At 55.6% G+C, this 12,504-nt stretch overlaps 1 protein-coding gene across 7 annotated transcripts in view; it reads right to left on the bottom strand.

Annotated features, from left to right (window-relative positions):
- PRKAG2 (protein kinase AMP-activated non-catalytic subunit gamma 2) overlaps positions 1 to 12,504 on the bottom strand; it is a 324,559-nt gene that overhangs the window by 225,554 nt on the left and 86,501 nt on the right. For 4 of the 7 annotated variants that reach the window (XM_032244967.1, XM_032244965.1, XM_032244964.1 and 1 more), the window contains exons 2-3: positions 11,810 to 11,881; positions 6,755 to 7,034 (exon numbers count right to left, since the gene is read on the bottom strand). In XM_032244967.1, coding sequence (XP_032100858.1) covers positions 6,755 to 7,034; positions 11,810 to 11,881 — 352 coding nt within the window. The remainder of the gene's footprint in view (positions 1 to 6,754; positions 7,035 to 11,809; positions 11,882 to 12,504) is intronic. The other 3 variants (XM_032244973.1, XM_032244972.1, XM_032244970.1) reach the window with 1 other exon arrangement.

Genomic DNA, 12,504 nt, shown 5'->3' with positions numbered 1-12,504 from the left:
GGGACGTTGTTTTGGTTGGGGTGTTCGACTAATCAGCAGAGGGAAGTACATTTGCTTCTCCTCTGTGGCTAGAAGCGGAGTGATGAGAACGCCGGCCACACCACGAATTCTCACGCTACTGTACCTCTGACCAGTGGCAAGTGTCAGTGAAAGACTACAGCATCTCCGAGAGGTAAGATCCTTCCAGAAGAAAGGTCTGGTTCTCTTCCCTGGGCAAAAAACACCAGCCAGCCTAGGTACCTGCTGTTCTCCACCTACGTTCCTTCCTTTCTTTTCTTAGAGTTTCTGAAGATTGAATTACCCCTTTTTCCTTCTGAAATGATAAGGATCACAATTTTCATCTTCCTGCTTTGTTTCCCCTTAATAATAGAAAACAGTGCTTACCAGCCAGATTCGGTGGCTCACGCCTGTAATCCCAGCACTTCAGGAGGCTGAGGTGGATGGATCACTTGAGGTCAGGAGTTTGAGACCAGTGTGGCCAACATGGCGAAACACCGTCTCTACTAAAAATACAAAAATTAGCCAGGTGTGGTAGTGGGCGCCTGTAATCCCAGCTACTCCAGAGGCTGAGGCAGGAGAATCACTTGAACCCAGAAGGTGGACGTTGCAGTGAGCCAAGATTACGCCATTGCATTCCCGCCTGGAGGAAAGGGCAAGACTCCTTCCCAAAAAAAAAAAAAAAAAAGGAGAAGGAAAACAGTGTTTATCAAGCTCTGGTGTACATCAGTATCACCCGAGGAGCCTGTCAAAACTCGAGATTCTACTTTTGTCATGTAGGCCATAAATTATAGGACAGAAAGACGAGATGGAGACAGAACTTGAGAAATGGGCATTACCTTGAGACTGAAGACTCAGAAAATGGGATCATAGCCACATCCTCAACGTCAAGGCTGGATGTGAGGCGGCGTCACCCTCCGTTGGGGAAGCAGTGGGCCTCGTGTGATGAGGGCATCCTTGCGAGTGTGCACACACGCCACCCGTGGAGGGCGGGATGCTGCAGCCCCCTTCGGGTTGCCAGCTGGGCCTCTTATCCTAGAGCTTCCTGCCCTAGCTCCCGGTTCTTGGTCATTCTGCTTCTGCTGTGTGCCCCTGCCCCCCCCACCCCACCCCACGCTGATTGATTCAGGGATCCCAACTGGGCTGATTAGATATCTTCAACAAGGATCTGGAACGGTAAACGGAGTGACACACAGATGAGGACTTCTCTGGATCTCTCGGGAAGATCTATGACTTCCGGCTGCTGAGACCTCGGGGCCAGCCTGGTTCCTTCCCTTCCTGGGTCCTGAGGGTTCAGCTCTTTTTTGAATTCCATAAATGCCCCCAAATCCTTCCAATACATCGTTTGCTTGTTAAAAAGTAGCGTGAATGTAAAAGAAGAGGGGTGGAAACTGGGTTCAGAGAGGCTGGACGTGAATCCCTTAATGCCTTCTGTACAAATCTGGTTCAAACGCTGCTGGCAGCCAACGCAGACAGAGGAAACTGGGCTGTTGCACGATTCATGTCTGCTATAGACAAAAGCAGTCCTGCTGATCAGAAATTCAGCTATTCCTGGTACCCAGACCAGACAGCAAGTTCCTCCCCGGGGCCTTGTGAAATGAACAAAGTCTTCATGACATCCCTCCAGTGGACACAACGGCTTTCATGGGCTGCTTCTTCCTAACACCCTCCAGACGGGCTGACGGCATAGCTCTCAGGCTCGGTTTCATGAAGTTAGTTCTGGGGCGGTGTGGGGAGCAATCTAGAGTCTAGGAACGTTGATCCTGGAATAGGTTTTTAAGTAGGAGAAAAGCAGATAGATTGTGCATCCCTCAGGCCAGCCTCACACCAAGCACAACTGAACAGCCATCTGGAAGGAGCTCAGGGTGACCTCCCAGTCAAGGAACCCCCACAACACAGAGACCCAGACCCTCGTGCCGTATCAGCCACAGGGCTGGGGCAGGGATGGCTTCTTTTGGGGAAAGCCAAGGAGCTGGGCTGAGGATTTTTCAAGGGCAGCAACCTGAGCAATTGCCCTGGGGATCACGCTTGCTCTGGTCACAACTCCCCATCCCAGGGGACTTCTCTGAAGCCATGCCCCACCCCAACCTAGTCAATCCTTGCCCTCGTGAGCAGCTTGGAGCCATGACACAGCCTTTACGATTCTACCCAGATGGTGAAGCAGAGCTGTGACAGCTCTGCCTTCTCCACAGTACCTGACAAGCAAGAACAGTGAACCTGGGGATTTTCTAGCTAAGGACCCTGAGGACTGCAACAGAAAAAGGCCGCTGAAGGGACCAAGAGTCAGGCCCATGTTCGGTGCCCAACACCTTACAAGACGTGAGGGAGAGCGTCCCTGCATCCCAAGGGAGGGCCCAGGCCCCAGGTGCACAGGGGCCCCAGCATGTAGCCCCAGGCCCCGTGCCCTTAGCAGCTGTCTGTGTAGGAAAAAGCAATTCTCAGGCTCACAGACCGTGCTCAGGCCTGGGGGAGAGGGGCAGGCGGCAGGCCCAGCCTGGGCCGTGCGGGCAGTGAGCAGGCAGCAGCTCTAGGTTTCTGGAATGAGAGGCAGCGGAGGGGCTCAGGTACCCCAGCGTGTGGACTGGGGACGCAGGGGTGTGGAGCTGTGGGTGGACTGTGGGCCCCCACCCAGCAGTGGGGGGGGACCAGGGGCCTCGCTGTCTCTGCTTCTGAGGCCCAGCCTCATCCCCACAGCCCCCGAGGTGCTGCACACTGCCGGGGTCAGGCCCCACGAAGGCACAGACCGCACGTTCCTCAGCCTGCAGCTGGCTCCCGCAGTGCGGGAGGTGGGGCTCGCTCAGACTCCATCTGCCTGCCTGGGCCCCTGGCTTTAAGGAAAGGATGGAGGGGAGTCTGCGGAGCTTCCTCCCGTGCAGAGCACAGGCCTGGATGGAAGGGGCCACGGCCAGGCTCAGCTTGGGCCCCAAGGTCTAGCTCTTCATGGCCGCAGCACCCCACACGGACGTCGGCAGAGTCAGCCCCAGGCCCGTGCCCGTGCTGTGAGCACAGCGTCTTCTGGGACCTGCTCTGGTCCAGAGACCCATCTCTGACAGAGGCTGAGTGTGTTTCCCGTCACCTCAGGTTGAAATTCGATCCCTGTTGTTGGAGGTGGGGCCTGGTGGGGGGCGTTTGGGTCCTGGGACAGATGCCTCCTGAGTGGCTGGGTGGCCTCCCTACGGCAGTGAGTCCCCTCTCTTCATCTCTTTGCTGAGTGTTTTAAAGACTCCAGCTCCTCTCCCCTCCGTCTTGCTCCCTCTCTCGCATGGGAGCTCGGCACACCCCGGCTTGCCTTCGCCTTTCTCCATGAGTGGAACTGGACGGAGCCCCTGCAAACACCTTTGCAGAGACGATGGCAGCAGGAGAAGGTCTAGCTGGCTCACTCCACCTGCATCCAGTCTCACCGGCTGGCTGGCTGTGCTCATCATCTGTCCGGGGCCCAAGCTAACTGAGGGAGGAATCCAGTTCACAGTTTAATTTGAAAGCAAGGATGATAACAGTACCTTGCTGAAACTAACCCCCTCCTTGCTTGGACCGGAAAACACCTTCAAGGGAGGAAGGAAAGGCCACAGATCAGGATTATGGGAGGGGCCTGAACTCTGCTAAAATGCAGGTGTAGTTTCCATGATCTCTTACTGCTCTGGGGTCACAGGGCCAGAGGAACTAGGTTTGTGACTTCCCCAATTGCTCCTGTAGATAACATCACTATTTAAAACCTAAGATTGGTCTTTGAGGTAATTTTTTAGACTTGAATTCTGGCAACCAATGGACCACATCCAGACCATGACTCATGACTCAGCTGACCCTGTGACCCTCACCGAGGGTCAGACTCAGTGCTGGAGGACCGTTCCCACACCGCTATGATCTCACTCCCAACCAATCAGCAGCACCCATTCCCCAGCCCCATGCCCACCAAACTGTCCATAAAAATCCTCAGCTCGGAGCCTTTGGGGAGACCGATTTGAACGATAGCTCCATCTCCCATGTGGCTGGCCTCACATTAACTAAACACTTTACTACAATACCAAGGTCTTGGGGAATTGGTTTTATCTGTGCAGTGGGCATGAGGCTCCCATCGGATGGCTGTGCCCTCCCCAGGAGCAGATGCTGGTGCTATGCCTCTGGGCAGGCTGCAGAACCATGAACCGAACAAACCTCTTCTCTTTATAAATGGCCCAGCCTCAGGTACTCCTTTACAGCAATGCAAAATGGCCCAGCATGCCACCCTGGACGTCCCCCTCAGCCATCTGCAGGTTCTCCCCACGCCTTCACTAAGCCCTGCCACATCCCAACCTCCCCCTGCCAGCCCTTGAGCCTGAGCACGGGGCCTTGGCTGTCCCCAGGCATTCCTGGTGGCTCCAATTCCTTCCTCTGCTGCTACCAACACCCGCAACTTCTGTTCCCCATCTTGCCACTGCCCCGAAGCTCAGGTCTGGGAGCTTGACACATTTTTCAAGATGTATTCATTTTTAATTACCAATAAATGAAGATAGTCTCAAAAAATTGGAATGCCAGATAAAGCAACATTTTCTTTCCACTCATCTACTTTTAATTCTTCACTTAGAAGCTGCCCCTAGCAGGCCAAGGGATGTCCTTTTAAAAAATAAAAAAGGTGTTATGTGTGTTCCCACATACATGTATGCACATATATACACGCATACATCTATACAAATCCGCACACACCCTGTACACGCCGTGTTCAAATTGTTATATGCATATGCTTTCTTCCCCCATAAACGGTTTCCTTACAGTCCCTTCTAGCTTTGATTCTATCCATCTGCCATTCTGTCAGCGGCTGAAAGAAAACAGTTGAAAGAGGATGAAACTGAAACATCGTAAATAACAATGAAAGACGGTGAAAAGGAGGAACACTTTAAGAAACTGATACGATTTCAAGAGGAGATCTTTCTGGACTCAGTTTCTAAAAGAATAGCTCATTTCCCAGGCTGAATGTTGGGGCGGGGGTGGTGACAGCACCACACCTCCAACTGAATGCTGTGCTGAGCTGCAGCCAGTGCCCTGAGGTGCCGCTGCTGGGCTCCCAAAGGGACCCTCTGCCTGCAGGGACCCACCTCCTCCTCGCCACACTCTTCCCTCTCTGCAGTCTCCTCCCACCCCCGTGGAGAACAATGCAGAGGGAAGCAGAGGGTGATGGTTCCCGCCAGAGCTTCAAGACGTCCCCATGGAAGCCAGCTCACAGCTCCCATGCTCCTGTGGGCATGCCTCCCATCGATCACCAGGTTCTCTGTGCTGCCATCTGCCCCGCTCAGAAAGCCAGTCCTAACTTGGCACGGGCCTCACCGTGAAGACAACCTCATCCCTTCTGAAGCCTGCTTGCCCCTGACTCGGAGCCCTTGAAGGCAGGAATCCTGTCTTTTCATCCAGCAGTTCCAGCACATTCAATCTACACAACATCGCAAGTTCTCCCACAAGGCAAACTGCAGACACGTCCTCCCTCTCTTCCACAAATTCCACTCGTGTGACCTGAGCCCTCACGCAGCTTCTCCGTCGGGGCAGGCCTGATTTCCTCCTTCTGGACAGCGCCTAGAGCCATCGTCTCTGGACAATGTTTATACAGACAGAGGGCGGAAGAAAGGTGCCTCCTGAGACTAAAGTGCACAAACTTAAAGGGAACTGTGACAATCCCACAGCCTGGGGGGCGAGTGTAGAGACTGGTCAGGACCCACCCCCGACAACGCACACGACCCACAGGCAGAAGCACCTTCATTTGTTTTACGCAGAAAGACAAAGCACAAAATCTGCCCCGGGGATAGCACTGCTCCTCGCACAGAGAATACGAGGCACCAACCCCTCCGCCTGCAGGGCGGTGCCGGACGAAGACGGAGGCTGGCAGAGACCTGGCTTCTTGTCCTGTGGCCACCACTGCCTGATGGAAGAGTCTGAAGTCAGAAACACTGAAATTCCCCTCCTGCTGCCACCGGCCCTGCAGAGAGAAAGCCTTGCTCTAACACGCAGTATTGCAGGTCTTTCTGAGTACAAACTCAGGCTGGAGAGAAAGACGAACTATCCCAGGCCTCTGACGGTCAAGGGCAAATCTGTTTTCCACATCACTGTCTTCCCCAGTACAAACACGCTAAGTCAACGGAAAGAATCGGAAAGAACAGACACAGGAAAGGCGAAAGGATAAGATTTTGTATTATCATCGATGGCACTCAAGTGAAAATATCCTCAGATTGTGAGCCTTCTCATGAGCCTGTGGAGCTCTCTCAAACACCCACATTTCCTTCTTCCTTTTCTCCAGCAAATCCCTCCTGGATTCCATTCCCTGCTGCCCAGTGCCCCAAACCGAAAAAGTTAGGATTTGCCAGAAACAGGTGTAGTCAAGCCCCCAAATACCAAACCATGGAGAGTGGGAGACCTGTGGGGTGGCCCCTGGCCCTGGGTGAGAGCCTAGGCTTGGCTCCGTGCCTGCAGGCTCCAGAGAAGGCTGGAGGTCAATGTGTCATCGGAGTGTCATACCAGCCATACTGCGAGTACTGGGATGTTTAGTTAATCCAAGGACGGGGCCGGACCAGAAGGATTAGGCTCTGATAGATTAGCATGGGAAGAAAGTGACAGGTGGAAACTGATGTTCTGGAGACAGATTTGTTTGGGGGGGTGGGGGAGAAACAGACGCAGGCACTCAGCACCAAGCCATTCACAGCCACCTGGCAGCTTTGGTGCCACCACAGCTGTGTGGCTGCAGAAGAGGCCCCCAGCAGCCCAGCACCCACCTGAAACAATATCATCAATGTCTTACTTTTTCTGGAGCGGGAGAAAAACCTGATGCCCCCGGGCGAGGTAGCAGGGTTGGAGTTGGGGGAAGACTCTTTGGAGGAGGAGCGGAAGATCCCGCTGAAGCTCATGCGTCGTGGGGAGCGCGGTGGGGACTCCTGGTAGGAGAACGGGAACACAGTTTTGGGAGAGCCGGGGCTGGTCTTGGGCCTCACGGGTGCAGACACAGGGCTGGAGGCCCGGGGCTGGGGGCCCCTGGAGAAGAAGCCTTTGGAGGGGCTTCCTGGGCCGAAGGGGCTGTCCACCTGCAGAAAGACAGATGAATGGATGCAGTCACTCCACGCTCTGGACACGCTGTCTCCTGCCTTGTCTGGGACTCTCATCATTGTCCCCTCTCACCACACGGCCCCCATATAGAACCCTCCCCAAGAAACAGCCCGAAGCTCTTCCACAGAGGTGGCCACTGAATGATCTGCAGGTAGCACCTACCCCCAAGGACAGCCCCTCATAAGCTGGCAGCACCACATCCTGCAGGTCCACTGACCACCCTGTCCCACTCCTTAGAAGGGGCTTCCAAGAGGCAGAGGGGAAGAGGGAAAGCAGAGCTCAAAATAAGTGTCTCCCTCCTCTAACCTACTTACAGGGCTGCCTGCCTTCACCGCTCAAGAACTCACATCTATCCAAGGATGGCAGTTCTCTTCCCTGCCTGTGAGGTCCCCATGTTCCAGAACAGAGAGGGCCTGGAACTCCATCCTGAGACCTCAGCCCTAGGAGATGATGAAGTTTTCACCTCCAAGCTGCTTCAGCATTTGAGTAACTGAGGTTGCCAACAGAAGTTAGGAGAAAAGTTAACAAAGCTGGCTGGAGGCGGTGGGTCACACCTGCAATCCCAGCACGGTGGGAGGCTCAAGTGGGAGGATCACTTGAGGTCAGGAGTTCAAGACCACCCTGGTCAACATGGTGAAACATCATCTCTACTAAAAATACAAAAAAATTAGCTGGGCATGGTGGCAGGCACCTGTAATCCTAGCTACCTGGGAGGCTGAGGCAGGAGAATTGCTTGAATCCAGGAGGCAGAGGTTGCAATGAACCGAGATCGCATGACTGCACTCCAGCCTGGGTGACAGAGCGAGGCTCCATTTCAAAAAAAAAAAAAAAAAAGTTAACAAAGCCAAAAACTTCTGAGGCTCACTTTACAATGATTTAAAATTCTAGTTATGGTTTAAAAAATTATCAGACGCCATAACTTTAAGCCAAGGTGCACAGCTCATTGTAGGCTTTGAGAAATATCCCATGTGCCCGCAGTCATGTTCCTGCTGGGTGGGTGGAGGAGCTTGTGCCACCTCTGGGTGCCTGGGTCTGGCCCAGCTCTGCCGCCTGCTGAGTCATCCTGGGCATGTTACCTGGCCTCACTGAGCCTCAGCTTCCTCATCTGTAAAATGGAGACGGCCGTGCCCTCACCTGAGGGCTGCTTAAAGGTCAGATGAAGCCACATGGGGTTGGGAAGCGCACGGTGCATGCTAAACAGCTCTCGCCCTACCACTCGGGAAACCTGCAACACAGGCCGAAAGGACCTCAGAGATGGCCCAGTTCAGAAGCAAGGGCGAGTAACTCGTCCGCAGGGCTCGCGGGGAGCGAGGACCAGGGCAGACGCGGGAAATGCCGCGCGGGCAATGCGCTGTGCTGAGAAGGGAGCCCGGGGCACCCCACAGGCAGCCTCGGTGCCACTCGGGGTGTCTCTGTCCCACTTCGGGGTGCGCTGCCCGGACCAAGGCCTGGGTACGTTCTTCCGCCACTAGAGGGCGGCCCAAGCCCCGATCCCGTGGCCGGGAGGACGGGATGCCCCGAGAGTGCCACCTTCCGCGGCGTGAACCGCGCCGCGCAGCCGCCCCCGCGGCCTCCCCAGCCGAAGAGCCGGCGCCGCCACGTGGAGGTGCAGGGTCCAGCCTGGCGCGGACACTTTCGTGAGTGGGCCTGGCAGGAAGAAGAGTGTGGTGCCATAGGACCCTCTAACTCAAGCTCTCCTTGCTATAAAGAAGTGTGTTTTTCTTTTTCCTGTAGTTTGTTGTTTGTTTTTGAGACAGGGTCTCTCTCTGTCACTCAGGCTGCAGGGCAGTGAGGCAATCTCAGCTCACTGCAACCTCCACCTCCTGGGCTCAAGCAATCCTCCTGCCTCAGCCTCCTGAGTAGCTGGGATTACAGGGGTCATCACCATGCCCAGCTGACTTTTTTGACCATTTAATATGAAAAGCATTTAGATTCTCCGTTTATATAATATCCCATTTAGCCACTACTCCACCCACCTACGGGAATCAGAACAAATCCTGAGAATAAATTTACAAATGAGAGATTCTTCAGGCGGGGAGAGGTAGCTCATGCCTGTAATCCCAGCACTTTGGGAAGCCAAGGCGGGTGATCACCTGAGCCCAGAAGTGCAAGACTAGCCAGGACAACATGGCAAAATCCTGTCTCTACAAAAATCACAAAAGTTAGCCGGGGTGGTGGCCTATGGTCTCGGCTACTCAGGAGGCTAAGGTGGGAGGATCACTTGAGCCCAGGAGGCGGAGGTGGAGGTTGCGGTGAACAAGATGGCAGTCAGCCTGGGCAACACAGTGAGACCCTGTCTCAAGGAAAAAAAAAAAAAAGAGTTCTTTTTCAAGTGGTGGGTGTGGGATGGGGGCTGAGAGAAGGACCAGGTGGCCCTAACACAAGGTGACATAACAAGTTGGTCCTGGGTGAGGTCCGAGTTTGGTCACAGCTCAGTTTCCCATAACATGGACAGCAATATGGTTCTCTAAGCTTCGTTCCCAGGGCCGTGACAATGATGACAGCAGCCTGGAGGGTGTGAACCAGAAGAGGAGCCGAGGCCACGTGGGAGGACTGGAGGGAGGGTGGGATTTCGGAGCTGCTGGAAAGGCAGGCTCAGGCCTGTGTGTGGACCTGCTCTGTGCACCGCACCGCGGGCTCACCAGGGAACTGGGCAGAGGGCTGAGCCAAGGCGGACATCCAGTCCTACAGGGGAAGGGACTCACAGCGGAGCGGGCGCCACAGGAGAGCTTGCAGAGTGCCCACAAGGCCAAAGTGCCATCAGCACCATGCAGGTAGGGAAAGGGCCCAGAGCTGAAACCTGCCCCTCACAGATCCTGACCCAGAGAAGGCCCTGACAGCCAGCTGGGCTTCAGAGAGGCGATGGATGGGGTCAGGGAAGCGTCCGGTGCCTGGAGACTGAGGAGAGGGGGTGGGAAGCACAGAAAGAGAGGGCCGTTTGTTTGGACCACCAGGAGGGTGGGGGTCATGGGGGAAGTTGAGCCATGAGCCCCTGGAGAACCAATCACCAAGGGCCCTGAATGCCAGTTTGAACCATATTTGATGGGCAAGGGGGACCCCAGGATTCTCCTCAATGGGGTTCCACTCTGTATTCTGAGCTCCAGGCCAGTGGAGTCGGGTGCCCAGTGCTCAGGCCTGAAGAGGGAGCCCAGGGCGGCAGCCCTGCCACACCTGTCCCCAGAAAATGACCAAGCATGGTGGCTGTGGGGCCCTGCTCAACCCCTCCCACCAGGAGCCTCGGGGGCCAGATCATACTCCCAGATGGTGGGAAAGCCAGGCGGAGGGACAGGCCTGCTGGGGAGGTACTGCTGAAGCTCCCAGGGGCGGGGCCTCGGCTCTCGCTCTCGGGCAAGCTGTAGCCAAATGATATGTTGCTGAATGTGGCCGGATGATTCCCGGGTATGGACGAGACTCCCAAGAGTGCGCCTGGCTCCGCAGAGCTAATGAAGAGTGGGCACTCAGGCGTCTGCTGAGCAGAGCTCTGCCTATGGGGCCATTTGTCATGCAGCTGCCGGAGAGCAAGCTGGGGCCAGGCTACAGCCTGTGTGTCTCTTCCGCAGTCTCAGATACTACATGCAAGGTTTTCACTGGAAAGCAGGGATTTGCGGAGTCAAACAGGAAGAAGATGACCCAGCACCCATGGGGCCCATCCCACAGCCTTGCACGGGGGCTGGGGCTTGCTGGCCCCTTCCTGCCATTCCACTCTCTGCTGGCCCGGAAGCTCAAGGCCATTCTCCAACAGTCTTTGCTGGCTGGGCCAGAAGAACTGTTAATAAGGTTGCTTGTTCGGGGGAGGGCAGGGAAGGCACGGGCACCAATGAAGCCCCACAGGCCTAAACCAATTTGATTCAGTTGTGTGTAATTCAAGTGCTTGGAGAGATGGTTTGCTTTTTCCAGCATGGGAACTCTTGCCTTCCTTCCAGGCTGGCCAGCGTCTGGAACCCGTGCCCAGACCCTGCATGCAGCACCCAGATTGCTAGCTCTGACTGCTGTCACCTCCCAGAGGAGTCTGTGGGTGGCAGGATGCCAGGGAGCACAACCCCCACCAGGCCTCTGCCCACCCTCGCTTCCTGGCTGCAGGAGAAACCCGCAAGCAGCCTGGACCTCTGCGCCCCACCACAGCCACCTCGACCCTCACCTGATGCTGCGGATCCCTCTCCACAGCCCCCCACCCCACCCTGCACTTTCTTGGCCACCTGACTCTACACAGTCAACAACCTCCTTGAGACATTAATTTCCTAATGGGAGGGAAATTCACCAGTGGGGGAGGGAGAGCGAGGACCTAAAGAGAGGAGAGGAAAAGTGGAAGGGGACAAAAAGGCGTGTGGAGAGGGGGCAACATGAGGTGGAAGGAGAGAGCCCGAGGATGGGGGTAGGCGCTGGTGGACAGCAGGGCAAAGTCCTGCCAGTCGAGCTCAGCCCGAAGACCACAGATGGTCTGCAGTGCCCAATACCTTCAACTGGGCTTAGCTCATCACTCATCTTCCTCCACTGCCTCTGCCCACGTTAGCGGGGTCTAGTGGGCCACAGTCAGAGCCACACGAGAAAGAAAAGGAACAATGCACAGGAGCCTCCCAGGTTGGACAGCCCAGCCGGCATGCCAAGCTTGGCCACGCAAGGTGAGCTGTCCTGGGGTGGGCTTGGCTACCGCCAGGCGTGCACATGAGCACAAAGGTGGAGGTGGCCTCAGGCTCTGCCTGCCTCTGTGGCACCTCAAGTGAGCTGTGAGAAACTCCTGAAAAGGAGGTCTTACCTTTCGAGAGGAATGCTTTTCGGAAGTCTCTAGGTCCCCATCCAGGAGCGGCATGGCGAAGGAGCTCAGGTCCTGGTGTGGACAGAGAGCATGCGATCAGTGACAGTGGCCCAGGGACTGCACAGAGCTCTAAGTGGGTGTCACCTCCCCCTTCCCGAGTTCTCATCCTCCAAATCCACCATGAAGAAGAGACGCAGATGTGTTAGCCACACCCACCCCCCAAAGCCCCTGACCATCCTACACATTCGCTTCCGGAACGTGCAATGAAACTTCCAGTAGCAGCCACGACCTCCCATCACCCCAGGGAAGGAGGAAAGAAGAAATGGCTGGGGACTGAAAGGGACAGAAGGCAGGCAGAAGGGATGGAGGGAGAAGAGCCCCATCTCAGGCTGCTCTAGGGAGCGGGCGATGAACAGGATTTTATCCCCCAGCACGAAACATGGTTCCAGGGGCCTGTGTCTGCCTGGGAAGATCATGGGGCAGGGATTGGGGGGGGGTGGCACTGGGATGGCGGCCGAGGCAAACTATCAGCAGACTCTAATGACATCGTGGCCAAAACAGAGTCAAACAGATTGGGGAAAACTAGCTCATCACGTGTTCACTGCATCTGAAACACCCCTACCCCTTCCTCCGCTTGCGCCCACCACAGCTCACTGCGTCTGAAACAGCCCCGCCCCTCCCTCCCCTTGAGCCCA

This window comes from Sapajus apella, unplaced genomic scaffold, assembly GCF_009761245.1.
Source record: "Sapajus apella isolate SASKATOON/1434 unplaced genomic scaffold, GSC_monkey_1.0 scaffold56, whole genome shotgun sequence".
Classification (NCBI taxonomy): domain Eukaryota; kingdom Metazoa; phylum Chordata; class Mammalia; order Primates; family Cebidae; genus Sapajus; species Sapajus apella.
This window is presented reverse-complemented; position numbering and strand designations above follow the sequence as displayed.